Source organism: Jaculus jaculus, chromosome 1 (genome assembly GCF_020740685.1).
Source record: "Jaculus jaculus isolate mJacJac1 chromosome 1, mJacJac1.mat.Y.cur, whole genome shotgun sequence".
Lineage (NCBI taxonomy): Eukaryota > Metazoa > Chordata > Mammalia > Rodentia > Dipodidae > Jaculus > Jaculus jaculus.
The window spans coordinates 320,808,108-320,829,286 of NC_059102.1; the positions used below are offsets into that span (position 1 = coordinate 320,808,108).

Sequence of the window (21,179 nt, forward strand, 5' to 3'; positions counted from 1 at the left end):
GAGTGTGGCATGAAGCCAATTTTTTAAAAAATTGTTTTGCCCTCTGAGAAACTGTGCTTTTGTCCCATCTAGCAATTTGTTAGGACAAAGAGATGGTTGAGGGGTGGCCTCTTCCTTTCAATGGGGTACACCCAGTAGCTGTGGGAGACTTTACACATGCTTGGAGTGATTAGCAGGGAGAAGTCTCTGGCAGTCAAAGTTATGCAGAATTGTCTCATTCTATTCAAAATGGCCATGTGCAAAAAATACCGACTTTTCTCGCCCAGCCTTTTGCTGCTGGAAAACATTCATGGTTCACAATTAGGGAGGGGCCACGGGGTTGAGGCTACAGCCACAGGTGGAAAGACTGATGATGTCCCATGACTAGAAGGACAGAAGGGAGCAGGCCACACTTGGTGACCACATACTACACTACACGTAACATATGCAACATGTAGGCATGTCTGGGTGCAGGTCAGGAGCTTGCATTTATAAACTGCCGAGATAATTCTGGGGACTCTAAAAAACCCCCAGGAGCTCAGTGGATAGCTCAATGGATAAAATGCTTGCCACCCATGTGTGAGGACCTAAGAGCCCTATAGCACCCGCATAAAAGCTGGGTACAGTGGCGCATGCCTGTAATTCCAGTGCTGAGGAGACAGACAGGAGGATCCCTGGGGCTTGCTGGTTAAGTAGCCTAGACAAATTAGTGAGTTGTGGGTTCAGTAAGAAACCCTGTGTCAATGAGTAAGATGGAGAGACCCAGTGTTGATCTCTGGCCTCCACATGCATAAGCACTCACCATATAATCTGTGCCGGCACATATATGAAAACACACATGCATGCATACCACACACATACATGTGCAAAATGATGATAGTAATAAAGAACCCCCAAGGTGTTTGGAGCCAGAATGGAGAGCAATTCCATTTTATTATATTATTTTTAAAGTTTATAGAGACTTTGTTTAAGGGAAGGAAAAAGGAGATGTATAAAAAACTTCTGCCCATGAGCAGGCAGGAGGGGGAGTAAAGTCTCCAATCCTATTTTAAAATTTGATCAAATCACTTATGCCTCTCCTGAACCTGTGTTCCCATCTGCACTGTAGGCATTCTAACTAATGGGATTGTTGAGATACTGTTGAGTGAGTTCATCATGCTCAGCAGGGTCTCAGGGACTTAATACGTACTTCAGTACCTTGTTCTCAAGGCTATCTGTCCCCCCAATTCCTGAGAAATTCCTAGGAAATAACTCCCTGCCACTCAGTGTCACCCTATAGAGCCAGCAGTGACAGGGCCATCCTTGTTCTCCTCTCCCCTGCTCCCTGGCCATGCCATGCCCATCCCTCATCCCCTAGCAGAGGCCTGACCTAGGTCATAAACCAGCTCTGTGGACGGGTCTCAGGCAGACCTGGCCAACCAAAGTCAGGGCAACTATGGCCACCAGGGGTGACTGGGCTCTTATCACATATGATGGAGGGACCAGATCCATGGCTTGAGTGAATCTTCTACCACTCTCCTCTGGACTGCAGGTTCTGTAGGCCATTACATCTGGGGCTTCATCTTTCAACTCCCCATCTGCCTATTCCACAGCACACAAGGATGTTAACATGGACCAGCAATGTGCATGAGCCTCTTCTGTAACTTTAAAGATCTGCTAATTACATTGCCAAATTCATTACATCTGTATAGAATGCACTTAGAAAAAAATTTCCAGAAAACTTAGTAGATCTTTGTACTGTGCCTAAAGCAACAGGGGTGTCTTGCTATCCTTCATTCTTGACAACAGCCCATCCAGCTCATCACTGAAGGGACTTCTCAGATTGAAACAGTATACCTGGAGTTATTTTAAGATGAACCAGGTAAAAAGAAATTTGGCAGAGGTAATGTTGACTCTCAGTAGCAAATAGTTGGAGTAGCTAGAGGGCCAGTCTGGTTTTGTGCACCCGCTGCTCAGGGTTTAAATCCAGAGCCTGCTCAACGCCCAAATGTTACATTGGTCTTATCAAGCTTGCTGTCAGTGGCCTTGGGTACCTGTGATGTGTTATTGCCATGAAATGAACCTGAATTGTGAATTAAGTGTCCAAGGGACCTTTGAAGTGAGTAGACCACAATTAGACTGACTCCATATTCTAGGGGAGTGGCTCTGGAGTGAGCAGCTGCACCTTGTCCTAGAGAGTGCCCTCGGCTCCACTCCCGGGCATCTGAGGCTTACAGCTGCTTTTGCCTCCAGTATGGGGATGGCTTAGCTAAAGGCTTCCGTTTTTCTGGGCCTGGATGAATTAAGCATAATAGCTTCATTTTGCATGTCAAACTTTGAAAATCTCTGTCTGCTCAGTACCCAGAAAAGAATGGGTATTTTCTGGCCCTGGCAGCTGCTCTGGAGTTGAGTCACATCCCTCTGATTGGCTCTGCATTCTTAACCGCTGCCCTGAACGAAGGATGGATGGCGAGCTTACGTTGGCCTGTGGCCTCCGACAGGAAATGTCTAGCTTGTTTTGAACGCCTTATTATTCCAAATGGCTTCTGCTCAGTTTTGAAACATGCACAGCCACGTGTCCAGTAGAGGAAACCAGTCCTAATCAGGACTGCCCCAGCCCACTTTCAGCAGGAAAGCCTTGTGTGGCTGGTGCACAGCAGGCCAGTCATCTGGCTAGGTTCAGGGCAGCCTTCAGGCTGGGTTTACAGTGTGTGGTAATTCAAAACCAACTGGAAACAGGCCTTCTTAACCGTCTGCTTCACAATGGAAAACTTTTAGAAAATGGTTTTTTAGGTCATGAGATGATACTCCACCTGAGATCTAGCAACACTAGCCTAACCTACCCCATCTGCAGCCCCTGGATTCTCCCCTCACAGAAAACTTCCCCAAAGATGCCCTGCCTGACTGCTCTGAGTGCTAGGGCCAGTCCTAGCTGGGTTTGAGAATGGCTTCAGTATGAGAGCTGTGGGTCACTCTAACATCTGGCCAGGCAGGGTAGAGCCAACAGCTGAGGAAATGAGTCTGTTCTTGGGAAGAATCTTGTGGAACAGCAAGAAGAGCAGAAATGTCTGTCCACCAAGAAGACTGCCTCAGGTCTCAAGAGGAGTCTGCCAGTTGATGTACTTATTGGTAATGACTCTAGTTTCAGCTGCCTGGCATCTTCAGATAGCTGTCACCCTGAGCAGGCTGCCTATTCTGTCCTATTCAGTCTGGGAGGGATTCCCTTTGAGTCCCTTCTTAGGAATCACTAACAGTTTAGAAAACAGTCGGAAGCTGACTTGTCAGTGGTTAATCAGTTGGCCCTATGACTTTTAAGCATTCTTGGCAGTGAACGTACTTTCTAATTTGATTTAAAGTTGTGCACTGATCCAGCAGCCATATGTGATTATATTCAGGATCATCGACATTATCTCATGACACTAGAGGACTCATGGGATGAGGCTGAGGAACAAGCAGAAGCAGACAGACTCTGAGGAGGAGGGGAAGAGAGGCCTGTTCTGACTGGAGAAAAGGCAGGACAGACAGAGGTTCTGGAGATGGGCAGCTCTGGCAAGGTGAGCTGGCTGAGGAACAGCAGCTGTGAGAATGGGGCGGCGCAGGCAACCAAATGAGGACCTACAGTTGGTCACCTTGTTTTGTCCTTCTGGGAGCTTCACCCAACTGACTTAAAGGCCCCCACACAGTTAACTACCTGCAAGACAGATGGTGCCGTATGAATAGAGCAGAAAATACCCTGAATAAAATAAATTACAAAGCTTCCTCCTGAACCAAGATTTTTTGGAAAGAATTCTAAATAGATGAAAACAAACAATTTGATTTCAACCAAATTGTTGTTGTTTTGTTTTTATCCTGATTTTCACCCGAATTGTCAGTCTCAAAAATAAACACTGATACATTCCCAGAAAATATTTTTCAAATAAAAACTGACTCTGTTAAAGTTTGCCCTGATTCTTTCAAAACTGTGTACAAGACACTGTCAACCAAAGTGACTTGCATATTTTTTTAAATAAACTTGAACATATGCAGCTAAAATGTCATTAACTCCCTGCTGCCTGAGTGTTTTTAAGGAATGACATAAGACCCCGGGTGTTGCATTTCTAACATAAGGGTCTTACTACCCTCACAGAAACTTCCTCAAGCAACTGAAATAGCACAGTTTAATGTTTTTTGTTTTTTGTTTGTTTGTTTTCAACTGAGCATACTGAGTGTAATTAATAAAGAAAAGTGCATTGGGGTTCATTTAAACCAGACTTACTCTGAACAGTTCACTTTGTTCAAAGACAAGTAAATACTTCAGTATAAGAATTATGGAAGAAAAATAAGTTGAATTTTATATTGCTTCAAATACATTTGCTCTACTTACTGCTTTCTGAGTTAGACATTATATTCTTGCAATATAAATTCACAATCAAGATTTTAAAGGGAGCTAAATATTTTAATCCAATTAGACAAGTGAACAAAACACTGAATATTACATGTAGAGTAGATAAGTGGTTCTTGCCTTTAAAAGACTGTAATTCCATCACATTACAACCCCAAATGTCAATGTTGTCTTCATTTTTAACACTTTCAAACATGAGGCAGCCAGAGGCTCAACTCTCTGGTGTTGGTGACACTGTCTGTCCTTTGGGAATTCTTAAAATCCATTTGCCATGGAAACATGATTCACATAAAACACAGACACCTGCCCGTGTGCAGAGGAAGTGCATCAGGCTGCAGGACCCAAGGGAACCAGAAGATGACACTTGATCCCTGGAGGAGCTCTCATGCTGAATGGTGCCGTAGGGAGGAGACACCCCTGAAACCTTCCTACATGTGCACAAGTGTCTCTGGCCCATAAAGTGCCACCTCCCTCACAAGAAAAGTACCAAGCCCAGCCCAGCCCAGCCCAAGATTTGTTTAAAGAGCCTACTCTGTTGGCAAAGCAGCCTGTGTGTGTGTGTGCTGCAGAGGCAGGCCTCAAAGTGTTGGAGAAATGGGGCTCTTGTCCGAGGTTCAGCCATGCAGCCACAGGGCAGAGTGAATGCTCGGCTGTGGTGACCTATCCGTGAGCTCCTACCACAGCCAGCTTCCAGGAGAACGCAAGGCAAAAGCTCTGGCCTAAGCTGAGCAGGCTGTTGGACCTGGAGACACTGGCGGGCTCTGAGTTTACAGAGCATCACAGCCTGCTAAGCAAGGTGTTCCTTACCATCAAGCCACTGAGGACTGCAGCACACTGGGGCAGGACCCATTCTTCCGTGTGTGAAGGGCCTGTCTGCTTTGAGTTGCCTCTTGCCACACCCTTCATAATGCTGAGGGGATGGCTGCTCTTGCTCTCTCACAGATAGGCCACAGCAGGGAAGGGGAGAGGAAGGGTCTAAACATGGAGGGCATCCTGCCTGGGTTCAAATCTCATCTTTACACTTCAGGTACAGGGTGGCTCCCATGCCACCAACTTCCCTTTAGGGGAGGCCTGGTACAGGTGATGCTGGTGATCCAAGTATCAGATTCCCCCATCACTTCATACTCTCTTAGATGGGGGGAGGACAGCGGTTGGGGAAGGAGCAGTAGGAGCCTGGTACACAAAGAGGGCCATTTTTCCAGGGAAAATCAGGAGGAACTAGGCATTTGCAAGTTGTCATCTTGGGCAACAACTTCTCCCCCACATACCACAGATGAGGCCACATACCCAGTAGGCCCACAGCAAGGGTCATGATGTCAAGTTGGGTGGCAGAAGAGACATGATTGATGAAAGCTATTCATGGGTCAAGCACCTTGGGACACGGAAGACTAAGGCATGCTTAAGTTAAAGTGAGAATGAATGGGGAGGGGGGCTTCCCACACAAACAAAACTCATGAAGAGAGGGGCAGAAATCCAGGTGAACTATGTTTGCTCCAGTTTCAGACCTCAGTTCTGTGGAGCCAAGGAGGGCCCTGTGTTCAGTACAGCAGGCTGAGTGCCGAGGGTTAGTCAGGCAGTGAGAAACCACAGGCCAAACATTCTACTTTCTCGACATGACCCCCCCACACACACACACAGCTTGGTGCTCAGGCTAGGGGTTCTTTGCCCATGTTCACTTACTTCTGTCTTCTGAAATGTTCTTATCACCGTTGTTAGTTGCCTGGGAGTTTCTGTGGCTAGAGGTATGTTACTGTGCCCAGGTATCCAAGCCACAGAAGAAGGCATCCCAGCTAGCCACTTGCAGACCAGCCTGGGTCAGGTTCAGTGCAGGCTGGCAGGGTATTGGCTATTGTGGAAACCCCATGCCTTCTGGTCACAGATGGTGGCAGGCTCAAGTGAGTGATAGACCTCCTCAGAAAAGCCTGAGAGCACAGCCCCTGTGGACTCTGTGGTGGAGGCCCCACCACCTCCCCAGCCCTCAGCGGCCCTGCACTGACACTGCCACCTGCCACAGTTCCACTTAAATTCCTTGTGGCGAGAATCCTCACCCCCTGTGAAAACCATTCTGCTCACAGTCATTCTCCCACACTATTACATCTAGCTGAAATGCAAGCACAACCTTTTTCTGCTTCCACATAGTTCTCTGGTATGAAATGATTTGTCTTCCTCACTGTCCCAACATGGAAACTCACCTCTCCAAATACTCATGGCCTCTACCTGGCCAGCAGAGCCTTCCCTGGGCTCCAAGCCCACTGGTCTGGTTCAAGATGGCTCCCAGCTACCCTGAGTCCTGACTGAGCTATCCAAATGAAAATTGTGGTTACTAACCCACCTCAGCCTCCTCAGACTTGTGCTGTTCAGGTGCCACTATGCTGGTCACCTTCCTACAGTGGCACACAAGACTCCTGAGATGTTCTCACACTACTACTTGGTGTGACATGAAGGAGTGTGGCCACTGTCACTTCAGCAGACTGGCACAATGTTCAACCATCCTCCTATGTTTATCCCCCATACCTATATATACAAAGAAATATATACTCTCAGCCTACAACTAAGAAACTCCAGTATACCAGATTCCCCCTTATAGCAGGTGGGGGATTCCCAGGTGAAAATTCATTTACATGTTATAATTAAATTGGAGCTAAAAACTTGGAGGCTTCATCAGGAATTCCTCAGGGGCTTATGGCTCCTGTTTCTTCCCACTTTCATTCACCATTTCAGATTAGTTTTTAGTAAACAGATTCTTGTGCAGGTCACGGTCTCCTTGCCTGGACAGGGTTGAGGGCTCTCTGGTCATGTCCTAGCATCCGTTGCCTGTAGAGATGGCACATGCCTAGAGCACAGGATGCCTTCAGCTGAAAGCATTAAAGCAAACAGGCCCATGTCCATATGCAATAAGGGCTTTGACTGATCAGGAAAGGGAAACCATTTTAATACAGATGATCACATATAACTTCCACATTTTCAGCAATATATCTTCCCCCAAAACTTTAGTAATAAAAAGTGATCAAGCCAGCAAATGAGAAAACAAATGTCCACGATCTATTTAAACTTACTTTTTATTATCATTTTTTCCAGTTACCCAGCATGCCACAATCTGATTGCTGACCTGGATGAAACAGAGTGAAATAAATGATTTACAAAGAGATATTTACATTCATCTGATTTGTACTTAATATTCCACAATGCACCGCAACTTTCCCAGGGTGACACCACCTGGGACTGCAGGGGGGCTGGTCCTCATGCCATGATTTTGTCCCTGCTCTATGGATGGGCGAGTGCTGCAGCCTGGTCGGGGATAGCTCCTGGAGTGTGTGCTCAGAATGGCTTCAAGTCACTGTTTTTAAATATCCTTGCTTGTATGCTAGAGTATACACAGGGATTTTAATAAATGACCTTTCTAAAGACTTGAGTTGTAATGTTTCCTTTTTCTTTATAGTTGTGATGAACAAAACACACTAAAAAGGCACATATTTTAAGTAGGCCAAAAAGTGTATTAAGGACCAAACTTATCTCCTGCCATTCACTTTTCTTTACTTTTTGTGATGATGTAAGATATATATGCATACATGTCTCACATCATTTGTATCCTCTTTATTTCCCTTTTATCAGCACCCAGCATTTAACATCACACTAATGTGCACATTCAGGACCTATGAGGAAGCACTATGCATTATTCATCCTGTGATCAACAAAAACAGACCCCCTCCCCCCCCAAAAAAGGCATCTTTGGCTCGATGGTGTCAAATTTTTGTCTTCAATAGTAGTATTTGAGAGGAGCCTAAAAATGAAAGTATGTGAAATTAGAAAATTTACTTAAGAGTATATCAAATATCTGTACACAGATCATTATTTTTCATCTAAAATAGTATTTCTATTGTACACAGTCAAGCCCTCAAATGTTTTAAAGGAATAAAAATGGACACTCAAAGGTCTGGGAATACAGCTTAGTAGTACACCGCTTGCCCAGCATGTGTGAGGCCTTGGGTTCCATCCCTAGTGCTTTTAAAAAAAAAAAAAAAAAGACACTAAAATGGCGTGTGTTGTATTTGGAGATGACAGTGAAACACACAAGGGCAAGGCTGCAGGTGGGACACGCCCACCTCACACTGCTTTCCCTGCCAGCAACCCCACACCAGCACCTCAGCAGCTCACACAGATCTGCTGTCTATCAGAGCTGCTCAGGCTGTCCCTCACAGCCATGCAGATTAGGCCTTGGAGATGGAAGTACTACCCCAACACAGGCCATCCTAGCCTCATCAAAGGTGTGAGCCTTCAACAGCGGAACTTCTATTCTGAGTTAGGAATTTCCTATTTCATCAAATGTGCTAGACATAAAGGCTGTCACATATTTTAACTGTCCTTAATTCTGTTTTAGGTATACCATGAATAAATTATATAATATTCTAAAAATAGCACCTTTAAAGAATTATAGAGGTCACTTTATTTCAGCCTCCTGGATCTGTCAATCCCAGTGGTTTTTACATGAGAACACATGTAAGAATGTCCTCGGATTTGGCTATGTGACACATATATACATGCCTAACTGGTCCCAAAAGTCATTCCTCTCTGGCCAGGAACAAAGCCAATTTCTATTAACAGTAGCTTTATGAGGTAAAAATCAGAAAAAGGCCCCATCCAAAATGATCCAATGTAAACCAGATTGTAATCCAGCCATGCCATCCATTCCCCAAGTCTATATCCATGAACTGCCATAAAGCACTAAGAATACACTCAAGAAGGAAGTGTGCAGAAAAGTACACTAGCAGGAAGACATTAATAATACGTTACATTCCTTAAGAAGTCTGGATCCACAACATTTGTCAGGGATCTACCTCAGCCCTGGCATCCCGGATCTGCCCCAAAACCTAGCACTAGCAGGCCAGTGTTTCCCTCTAGCCCTTCCACAGCTCATATGAGCATGCTATTGCCATTTTGCCAAAGTAAAATTACTCCCCTGTGGGTTTTGATCTAAGAGGAATTTATGTCCTATCATACCTTAATACATAGTTGGTTAATACCACGGGGCTATTAATTCTTTTCTGAAAAGAACAGAATTTAATGTTCTGAAATGACAGAGCCACATCCAACAACAACAAACAGAGAAGTAGCAGATTGACACAGTGCTTTATTGAAGCTGTCTGTACGAAGGAGGATAATGTGCAACCCTATGGTGTACGTGTAAAAGACGAAGGGTGTACAGTGTACAAAACCAGTCTCTTGTAGTTATCTCACATCCTGTGGGCCATATACTAAGGAAATGAACAACTTTAGTGTGACCAGCAGTGACAGTGACACAGTTTCTGGGTTCATAGCTATGTCTGCTTCAAACCCTTAACCAGATGACCAGGTCTTGTGTGGATCTAGTGAAAGAACTAGCAAGTCGAATGTCATAAACAATATAAAGCTACAGGGAGGTAACTCAATTACCAATTTAGAAGTTTTTATTTAAATAAATACTTTACATTTCATGCTTGCCTGTAATGCACTACCAGGAGCAAGATAAGGAAACTCTACTGTAGACAGTACAAACGGTAGCAGCAAGTGTGCACACTGAGGTGTAATAGAGACCCTGCAGTTAGTAAGGAAGGCCCTTACTTTTGTACTCTAGAGAAAGCAAGTGGCCCCTGCGAAAACAGCTTTAAGAAGCTGGAGATCAGATATGGGAATGGGGAAAAATACTGGAATAATGTTATGTAATTAGTGTAGAAAGCAAAGCTGTGAGCAACCCTGCCAACAACCTAAGCAGAAGAGGCCAATTTCCTCCATGATGGCTGCATCATGACAAGAGGTCAAGCTTCATGACAGCTGGCACAAACTGGAGTCCAGAGTCAGAACTGCATCCAGACAGGATGATTCCAGGTTTCAAGCTGCTCCACCTGCCAGGATCCAAACTGCAGCTCTGGGTAACACCTCTCTCTGTTCTGTTATGCCTCTATGCCATCTGAGATCTGGGGTAAAAGGGATTCTCAAAATCACAGGGTTTGACACTGTGGGAGCCATGGAGGATGACTAAGCCCTCACATGGCTGGGGACAAGGGCCAGCTGTGGAGTGGCCTGAAGCACTGTCAGTGCCCCCTCATTAATCTTCAGGAAGAATCCTTGGCCAAGGTCAGTCATGGAAATCACCTTAAGATTTGGAAGGTTGGAGGGAACCAAACAAAAGTAACTATGTGCTTAGTGTACAGTGTCACGCTCCCTCGAAGGAATAAATGCTCTGAACATCAACCAGTCTCAATCTTTTCTCCTCTCACACATCTTTCTTCTAGCGTGGATGCAAGACGACTTACAGGACACACCTTCTAGTCTACTTTCTTGTCAGTTGTGAAGCGTTCAACATAATTCCAAGTGAAAACAAACAAGCTACAGATGTAAGAACAAACATCCCTTTACTGTAGCTTCCTACTTAATATTAAAGATTAACTCACTCAGGTAGAAATATGTAAAATTAGGATAGAATCTATGTCTGACTATGTCTTAGCTGCCTTAGTAAAATGCCCTTTAACGCAGACAGTCCTCATGGCCCATCCACCGCCAGCAGTGGTTCCAGAGCTGTCAATCTACACTTCCTGCACCAAGAGGCTAAGACATCTGCATGAGAATATGATTCGTCCTACTCACAAAGTCGGTTGCTCTTTCATACAATGCAATAATAATACTAAGTCTTGCTGTAGTCTTCCGTTTGGGAGCTGTCAGACAGTAACTAGAATACATTTCCATGATCACTCCTCAGAGCAGATGCCCTCCTGCTTGCTGCAAGAGGGACCTTGCCCCTTGGACTTCATAGTCTGCTTTGGAAAATGTCAGCTCCTAGCACCAAAGGGTTTAATCTGAAGATCATCAGTAATGAAGGAGAAAGATGAGGTTTGCATACATGTCCCCTCAGTGAGAAATGTTGGGATTTGGAGACACGAATATGTATAGAGAAAGAAAAGCTAGAGGTGTTCTGTTTTGTTGTTTTCCCTGATGGCTTAATTCAGTGATAAATGTACCTTGATCAGAATAAACACACCAGGTTCTTATCCTTCACTGACCACCGTATACATATTTTTGATGTGTTCATTTTGCTCATTTTAAAGTCATTTGGGTCTTGACTTTATTACTCTATGCTAGGCTGTCCTAACACTTCAATTCTCAAGTGAGCAACCATCAACATCCATTCATTCCACCAACCCCTTGGCACAGGTAGTTGGGGATTTTCTCAGGTTAGCACCAAGGGGTTAAATCACAGCATCTCTTCTCCCAAAGCCAGGTTCTAATCAAAAGATGCAGCTCCAGAGTCTAATCATTTTGTTACATAGGAGAAAAGGTGCATGATTCTTATGGGTGTGTACATTCCTTGCACATGGGTGAAAGAAACTGCAGCCTGTGAGTTGAGCTGTGTTTGCTAACATGACATACAATTCTCATCACTAAACAATAAATACTACTGCAATATAAACAAAACCATAAAAGGACATTCAGAGCTTTAACATCTGAGAGAAAGCTAATTCACCTAGAACTGAAAGTAAAACCTTGAAAACTAATAAGGCAAACACCTGTTTACCTTGGTGTTCAGATTGTGGTGACAGCAGGGTCATTACACTGTCTACATTCTTCAGCCATCAGAGGTGATAAATATCAAGAAGGGAAAAGGTTGCCAAGCCCAGGGGGGAAATAGTCTCTGGCACAATGTGTATCCTAAGACCTTCTAGGTGACTTTGACTCCACACATGCACCTTTAGTTCTTGGTAGAACAAAGTTCTTGTGCCCAAAACTGCCTGCGAAGTCTGGACATACACGGGTGGCACTGCACTTCCTCTACAGTATCCATTGGGAATTAAAGAACGCACGTGCATCTCATCAACCCTTCAGTCCTCTCAATGCTTCCTAACAATTTCCAGCCAAATCATAATGATATACACTTATGCACTGATTGGATATGCTCTGCTAAACATTTGCATATGCATATTACCACCCTTCCACAATTGCTTGTACGTAAATATAAACTAAATCTTCTTAGTCTAATTAGTTCTTGCCTTATCTTCTAGAAAGTTAAAACATGTACCTAGAGTCAGTGTATCTCATTTAGCCTTCACCGCTAGGAAAACACAAAAACTAAATGATCAGAAGATGACAGTTGGTGCACAAGTGAACAATGGTGGGCTCATGACTTCCAAAGATTGTAAAATTACTTCTTAAAGTTGCTATAATAGTAAGACAGTAGCAGCAACAGCATGAGACCTTAGACTGATATACAATTTCATGCAAAAACAAAAACTGGAGTGTTTGTGTATATGTGTTTTCATGTGAGTGAAAGGTGGCGAGGTGTGGAGACCCTTGGCTGGTCAGGGATGTCGGAAGATGCCCCTGCTATCTGTAAGAGCGAGGACTGGTGGTGATATCCAGGAATCATTCCCAGTAACAAATCTAAGATGACAGTGAAGTAACAGAATGACAGAGACTTATTCCCGTCCACTTGCAGAGTAGGAGAACTGAGGGAAGTGTGGCCGCCGTTCATTGTCCATGCCATCCATGCCATCTTCGTCATCTGTAGACAGGAAACAGTTCTTGTGATTCACAGTTATGTTTTGCAACTTTTTTTCAGGTCTACAGGTTAACAAAGGCAACAGACCCCATAAAGTTACACTTAACAATTAATGGGACAGTAAATTTTGATTTCCATAAGCCCATGATCTATGAAGAAATTATACCGCATTCTCCAAGACATCAAATTTTCAAAACTCAATGAAATTTGTGGGCAAAAAATGCTATGAAAGAAAACCAAAGTTTTATTTTCAATAATCTTTCATTTAAGGAAATTATGTATGTCTAAATTTTAGAAGTCAATGAATTCTACAGAACCAAAAATATCTACACAGAATCCACTGTCACATGTCATCAAGTGCCTTTAGCTTTTTCCTCCTAGTGACTTAGGTATGATTGCAAAATAAAGCTTTATGGGACATTTTTATTCAATGTTTAACATCTGCCTTAACTTATTCTTCTCAATTTTCATATGATAAGACTATAATTATTTAAATAACACAAAAACAAAATAATGCAAAGGTATTTAAATCCTGTTCATCAGGAAAAGCAGCAAGAGGAGTTGAGAGGCACTGGAACAAGGTGCTTCCTTCCTTGCATCTTCCCCGTCATCCCTTATTTCAAAGATCACCAAGTGCATGCCTCACCTTCCCCTAACTATTTTGAACTAGAACCTGTGTGGTCCGGAAGTTCTTCCCTAGAGGTGGCCATGTATTTGGGCCTTAGTCAACACACATGCCGCCCCTCTGCTCTAAGTCTCTTTGCTCTGCTCTACTCCAAGCTCCATCTGAATCATGCTGCCCTCTAACCAAGATTGATGCATTTTTCAAATACAACTTTTTCTTTCAAGCAAAATACTTCTGTTTCCTCATCCATAGGCATACATAGATATACAGATACAGATATTATCCTTTTTTTTTTTGTTTTTGCTTTCTAGCCTCTGCATGAAGGAAGGAGTACTACTGTGCTTTCACTCACCCCACAATAGGCTTTGCTTCCCTCTTACATGTGATTCTGTTCTTTTCCATATTCTCCTCTTAAGGTAGGACTCTGAAGTGGGACTGAATTGCCACTAGCCAAAATTTCTGAGCCCTAATGTATCAGAAGTGATCACTGTGTAAGTGCGAACCACACACAAGGCAGGATTTTTGTAGGACACTGCTGCCCTACAGTCAGTGTTTCCAGGCCAACCTCAGAGAGAGCAAGAAAGTACCATAAGAAAACAGCTCAAAAATCAAGCCAGCTGCATATATCTTATGGTCATATTCTTTCACCAGTTTTTTGTTTGTTTTGTTTTGTATTTGGTTTTTGAAGGGAGGGTCCTACTCTAGCCCAGGCTGACCTGGAATTCACTATGTAGTCTCAGAGTGGTCTCGAACTCATGGTGATCTTTCTACCTCTGCCTCCCGATGCTGGGATTAAAGGCGTGCGCCACCACTTCCGCTTCTCACTGTTATTCTTAGCTCTGTGAAAGCCCATGAAAAGCTGGGAGTATCCACAATCTCTAGAGAAAGGACAGCTGAAGCTTTAATGTTCTAATGCTAACACGAGCCACTCACATCTCAAAGAAGCAGTTTTTCCCACTAACAGCTTTGTTTTGCTGAGTGTTTCTGTATAGGAAAATTAAAACAAGCCTGGACAGCATGCGTAAGGAAACTGGGTGCTTGTCCCACCCCAGCCAGAGTGCAGGAGTTGTCCTGGCTCCAGACTGGGACCAGATCTTGCCCAGAGTGGCAAAGCTACTACAGTATTAGCAGGGCTCTCACCATGACAAGAATGGCCTTGCCTTGGAGGTAGTGCTACTTCTGGGGCTGGCTGAAGACTGAAACGGCTTCCACTCTGCGCCTTAACTAACATCTATCACAGGCTGAACAGCAATAAATCTAAGCTTCACAGAGTGGCTGTGAGGGGATCTCCATATTCTTTAAAGCCACTGATAGCACTCAACGGCTACACCTCCATTCTGCTCCCCTTATATGTCCGTAGTGCGGGAGAGTTTCTGAACATGCCCTACTGGGCAGCAGGTTAGTGGTAACAGTTTGTATGCTGTCCAGGCAGAAGAGCTATGTTCAGAGGAAGCCACGTACTCAGCATACAGTCAATATATGTAAACAGACTCCTGCTTTGAAAGGAGGTACTTGGCAGCAATGATGAACATGGACTACATTTAAATACATACACAGGGCTGAAGAGATAGTTAAGATGCTTGCCTGCAAAATCTAATGACCTGGGTTCAATTCCCCAGTATCCAAATAATGCCAGATGCACAAAGTGGCACAAGCAGCTGGAGTTCTGTCTGCAGTGGCTAGAGGCCCTGGCATGTCCATTCTCTCTCTGTCTCTCTCTCTCTCTCTCTCTCTCTCTCTCTCTCTCTCTCTCTCTGTGTGTGTGTGTGTGCAAATAATATTAAACACACACATCTGAAAAAAGGAAAATTGAATAATCAATCCTATGTGCTTTGTCTGACTCTCCAGATCCAAGCAGCCCTGGGTGCCTACTTTTCTAAGAACATTTAATAAATGTAATTACATGATAGTAAAAATGACCAGAAATTCTCTTTTTCTGTAAGAGGAAAGCAGAGGACCACTCATGGATATAACCAAAGACAACACATTCCAAAATCTGTTCCATTAATTAACACCAGCAAAGACAATCTGGCATGTTGCTGCAGCTGTGTGTAGAAAATGGAACATTTTGCTTTGTTTCTTAATTGCTGATTTAGTCTAAAAAAGTGACTCCATTCTTATTTAGAAGAACAAGGTAGCAAGCAGGAAGATAATCACTAATGAATGGCATTACCATGGATTTGTGAACAAATACTCAGAGCTAGCCAAAGACTGTGCAATCATGTAATAACAGCTCAATGTTTCACTGCCTCTTAGATATTCTCCTGAAGGGATCCTAGGATGTATGTAGGGGCTGCCAAAGTGCAATCCCTATCCTTGGTCTTGGTGGAACCAAGGACTATGGTTAATAGTCATTGGAGCCCTTCCCTCCCTACAGGAAGTCAAGGGGCAAAGTGTCCATCAGCCTTTTCACCACAGAAGTGTTTAACTGGAACCGATAAGCACACATCCCTATGCTCTCCCCAACTTAGTTTGTGACACATGTTTTAAGACACAGGGCATACTGCTAGCTCTGGATACTGTAGTGTCCAGCAGAGAAATGCCACATGCCACTTCCATTTCCAATACTCACAAAAGCCAGACCCACAACAACTGCTGATGGGTTTCAAAAACCACCTTGGAAATGATAAGGTATGGGCTTCCTATCTACCCTTAGCTCAGACTAGAAATGGACTTGCACTACTTAGGCAGCCTAACCCACTCTTGGTTAATGAAGCTGAGAAAAGAGGTTTAAATTATGCTCTAGAAATGATACTGAATGACAAAGCAGCTTCTAGCATTTCAGTCTCATTTGAGATGCTTTAAGAACAAAGAATAAAATGGATGAATTTTCATCAGGACTAATGCTACAGGTTCATAATTAGGGATACAGGGTAAGATGAATTAAGATATCTTGGTGTTACCTCCTAGGGCTACAGAGTACAAATTAATCATGGGACAGCAACTGATAACCCACAGAGGTATTTTTAACAACTTCCAATGTACCTTACTAGTGGTGAAGTAGATTTGTGCAATTACTGCTATAGACTTTTTAGTCTTAATCCATATTGTTCTAGGTCCATATTCACACTTGATGCAGCATATCACATGAAAAGATGCATTAGGGACTAACCAGGTCACTCAAGGGGAGACATCTAGGGCCTTTCCTAAAGAGACTAATTCTTGGGTACACAACAGGGCAAGGACAGGCTTTAGACATGATCCCACATGCTCTGTGCTTCCTGTGACTAGAGGATAGGTGACCTTTCACAGCTAATGAGTAACAGAGAAGGAGTGAAGCAGGCTCCCATCCTTGGAGTATAGGCTTTTGATTTCTCTGTCTCCTAAATTGGGATTTTACTTTAAACTTTCTAAAGTAAAATATTTACTTACAACAAAGACTACCTATTTATATGACTTACAAAATAACATTCAGATATCTTAAATATAGTCCACAAATGCCAAAATCTTTGGTTAAGAAAAGAGGCCATTTAGCAGAGGCAAAGTCTGAGGAGAGAAACATGTCAAGGCCTCCCTATCAAGTTGGATGTGGTGGCACAGCCCTGTAACAGTAGCACTCAGAAGGCTAAGGCAGGAGGACAATGTAAGTTCCAGGCCTGCAGGGGGTGGATAGCAAGATTCCTTCTCACCCAACTCCCTGCAACCCATAAGGCCTTCCTATCTCGTGTACTGTGGATGCCAAGTGGGAGGAAAGCTAAACAAAAGAGGGACAGACACTCAGGGGCACACATACCACATTGAGAACAGTGCCTCCTCCTGGCCCTGATGATCCCAAGCCCTGGCTACATCCTGTGTATTAATTCATGGAATATACACATATTGGGTTAAGCATCTAGCTAGGACATGGGGTAAACAATGATCAAGGCCTATGAGATCCTTCTTCTCAGAGACTGTGGTCCAGTAGCAAAAGGAAAAACAAACTAAAAAGAAAACTAAAAGTAAAGGAGTTGATGCACAGGCATGCCTGTGAGATGGGCCATAATCAGACTACACTGTTCCCTGGTCTAAAAGATCAAAGGCAGCATTCTACCAAATTGAGATTCAAGCTAAGACCTGAATAAGGAGCAGTGCATACAAATATGTGGGACAAAGAACAGTCTTGGCAGAGGGAACAGTAAATGCCAGAGGCATGGTCAACATATGACTGGAATATAGGGACCATGAATGAAGATAGAAGAGGAAGTCTACCAGAGAGGTGACAAGGCCAGTTGAGAAATTTGGACACAGAGTACAAAGAAAGACTACTGGAAGGTTTTTGTTTTTTAATTAATTTTTAAATTTTTTTTGTTTATTTTTATTTGAGAGTGACAGAAAGAGGCAGAGAGAATGGGCACACCAGAGCCTCCAGCAACTACAAACAAACTCCAGATGCATGCACCACCTTGTGCACCTGGTTTATGTGGGTCTTGGGTAATCGAGCCTTGAACCAGGGTCCTTAGGCTTCACAAGCAAGCGCTTAACCACTAAGCTACCTCTCCAGCCCCTACTGGAAGGTTTTTAACTAAGGAATGAGGGTCTGTTTGTTATCTGGGTTACATCCTAATGGCAGATCCCAACAAGGGCTTTATGGCAGACAGTATCCTTGATGTGCTCAGCCCCTCAATGGTGTTGCTCGGTATTTGGAACAGTCACTTGGCTACATCCCATGCTGGAGCCAGGGGTTCAGGCCTGTGCCCATAAATTCTACCCAGACAGCCCATGACTTGCCCATGACTCCACAAGTTTTTGAAACTGACTAGATCATCCCTCAGAAATGCTGAATGTCCACTTTAACATGCAGGCATCTCAGAATAGCTAAACTGGTAAGCCCTGCTTTCCCCGTGAATCCAAAGACAGAAAACCAACAGCTGGCCTTGGTGGCGCACACCTTTAATCCCAGCACTGGGGAGGCTGAGGCAGCACACACCTTTAATTCTAGCACTGGGGAGGCTGAGGAAGCGCACACCTTTAATTCGAGCACTGGGGAGGCTGAGGCAGTGTACACCTTTAATCACAGCACTGGGGAGGCTGAGGCAGGAGGATCATCAGTAGTTTGTGGCAGCCTGGGGCTACAAAATGAGTTCCAGGTCAGCCCTAGCTACAGAGAGACCCTGCCTCAAATAATAAAAAAAAAAAAGAGGAGGGAGGGAGGGAGAAGGAGGAGGAGAAGGGGGGAGGAAGAAGAGGAGGAAGATGGGGAAGAAGATGGGGAGGAGGGAGAAAAGGGAGGAGGAGAAGAAGGGGAAGGTAGGAGAGAAGAGGAAGAAAGGGAAGAGGAAGGGGAGGAAAGGGAGGCAAAGAAGAGAAGTGTATTTAATCATACCCAGTTAGATGTTGACCTCCAAGGCACACAAGTCTCCTTGGTGCTGGGCCATGGACCTCAGATGCATTCTAGTCTATCTTTTAATGCTAGTCAGTCAACCATGGCCACCGCAGGAATGGTATTTCATTTCTCTCTTTCCTCAGACGTTCAGTCCACTTGAGCAGTACCAACCAATGAGCAGAGAAAAAGTATAGAAACAAAGGGGGAAGAAATGTGCTAACAGGGTGTTACCATATGAGCCACCCATGTGTGCCTGAGTCTTTTAGCTATCCAAATATCACCCCCAAGGTCTATCCTGTTCTCATTCCTAATTAGTGACAGATACAAACCTTCATCAGCATGAACAACTTTGTTATATCTGATACATTTTTCCATTAAAACCTACTTAATTAACATTTCTCAAAGCAGGTAGAACAATCTGAAGTGGTGCATGAACATACAACTTAATGCATTTATGTAACATATGTATCTAAAATTAATAACAAACCAATTTATGTCTTCTCAGATATTCCTGTGCAGGAGAAAGCTAATTTAAAATGAGTAACTTAGTTAAAATGAACTTCAGAACTAAGCAAGAGACCAGAACTAGCACACTTCTGAAGACAGTATGTGAATGGACAACGTCCAGCAATATGGATGTTCTTGCTTCAGAAACTTTCCAGTTTGGGATTGGATAACTAGTCTGGAATTTGGGCTATAGGATTTTTCCTATACAGAAAAGGGCTTCTTGTACCCACATCTGGTATTTCTATATCAGGAGCTCCAAATTCTTAAAAGGAATACAATAAAAGTCATCGTGGAATTTGATCATGAAAATATCAATTTTTTAGACTTTATCTATGATTTTAGAATAGTATCAATCACCTTCTAGATTTACTTACATTTTTCAGGTGGTGTTATTGTAATAGTCTGGGCTGTGAATTCTTCATCAAAATATCTCGTATCTGTCTCAGATGTTACTTGAGGCTTAAAAGGAGGTACAAGCTATAATAAAAGAAAATAACAGTGTTAATGAATTTCAATTCAGGAGAATTCACTTTATAGAAATGAACACTAAAGAAGACAGTAAGTCTGAGCTACTATGTAAGACAGGATATGAAAATGAAGAATGGAGGGAGTCAAATTAATACAGTTGTTATACAGATCACAGAGAAAATGCCACCTTTGTACTTTGTACAGAGCTCTGATGCTAACCCCTGTCTTAGGACTAGAACTCTTAGCAACCTCTAAGTTTCATGCAAATTTGTGTCCACAGTTTTTATTCCATCTTAAACTTTGGCTCAAGAGAGATTCAGAGTAACTGCTCCAGTGCTGACAGAGGTGGACTAGTTTCAGTAAGATCTGAAGTAGTTAGAGGACATGAAGGAAGCTTTGGACTTCTGAAAATTATAGAAGCCTGACCTGTGTCACCCTCCACTAGCTTCTGACCTCAAAGGACAAGAGATACTTTCCAACAAGAGATGCCCTATCCCTGGACCTGGAGAGGAAGAGTCCTGATGAGTAACAAACAGCATGGCAGAAATTAGTAAGTTTTGCTAATATCCACACTTGGCTTTAGATCAGTATGTTTTCCCCATGCTTGCTGTTACCAAATTTATGTCAAATAAAAACAAAATTCTTTATTCTCACAGGTGTGTCCAGCCTTTTGTAAATGTAACATAACATTATTATTTATATATCTGAGGATATGCAATCAAATTATTCACAGAAAATCTCATTATGTTGTTAGTTTATGATTTTAAGTTAGGCTCTATTCACAACTACTACATGGGGTCCACAGGTTGGACATGCCTGTGGGGAAAGAGCAGAGTTACAGGCATGTTTTCAAATGAGAGAAATTTCAGTTTTAGGGCAAAGCACTTTTTTTTTTTTTTAGTTACAAAGCACTTTGAATCTTTTCTTTTTGTCATTCTTTGTCTTAGCAAATAGCTATTCCCAAACCTCCATTATTAGCAAGCATTCTTTTGGCAAAACTGGGTATCAAACAAGCAAAATCTGAAAAAGCTGGTTGTGGTAGTTCATACCTTTAAGCTCAGAACTTGGGAGGTAGAAGTTGGAGGCTTGCCAAGAGTTTGAGGCCAGACTGGGCTGGAGAATAAGTTTCAGGTCAGCCCAGCCTAGAGTGAGTTGTTGCCTCAACCCTACCTCACCCTCCAAAAAAGGGGGGGCGCTGGGGAAATGTCTTAGCAGTTAGTGCATCTGCCTGCAAAGCTTAAGGACTCTGGCTCAAGTCTCCAGGACCCATGTAAGCCAGATGCACAAGGGGCGCATGCGTCTGGAATTTGTTTGTGTGGCTGGAGGCCCTGGCACACCAATTCTCTCTTTCTCTCTAGCTGCCTCTTTCTCTCTCTCTCTCAAATAAATAAACACCACCCTGAAACATGAT

At 43.4% G+C, this 21,179-nt stretch overlaps 2 protein-coding genes across 12 annotated transcripts in view; one reads left to right on the top strand and one right to left on the bottom strand.

Annotated features, from left to right (window-relative positions):
* Positions 1-7,746, top strand: part of Sdccag8 (SHH signaling and ciliogenesis regulator SDCCAG8) — a 223,535-nt gene extending 215,789 nt beyond the window's left edge. For all 7 annotated transcript variants that reach the window (XM_045151003.1, XM_045151019.1, XR_006637261.1 and 4 more), the window contains one exon: positions 7,418-7,746. In XM_045151003.1, the coding sequence (XP_045006938.1) occupies positions 7,418-7,447 (30 nt within the window). In that variant the 3' untranslated portion in view covers positions 7,448-7,746. The remainder of the gene's footprint in view (positions 1-7,417) is intronic.
* Positions 7,747-9,447: 1,701 nt separating this feature from the next.
* Positions 9,448-21,179, bottom strand: part of Akt3 (AKT serine/threonine kinase 3) — a 286,122-nt gene continuing 274,390 nt past the window's right edge. For all 5 annotated transcript variants that reach the window (XM_045151039.1, XM_045151059.1, XM_045151030.1 and 2 more), the window contains 2 exons: positions 19,675-19,777; positions 9,448-12,869 (listed from right to left, as the gene is read on the bottom strand). In XM_045151039.1, coding sequence (XP_045006974.1) covers positions 12,784-12,869; positions 19,675-19,777 — 189 coding nt within the window. In that variant the 3' untranslated portion in view covers positions 9,448-12,783. The remainder of the gene's footprint in view (positions 12,870-19,674; positions 19,778-21,179) is intronic.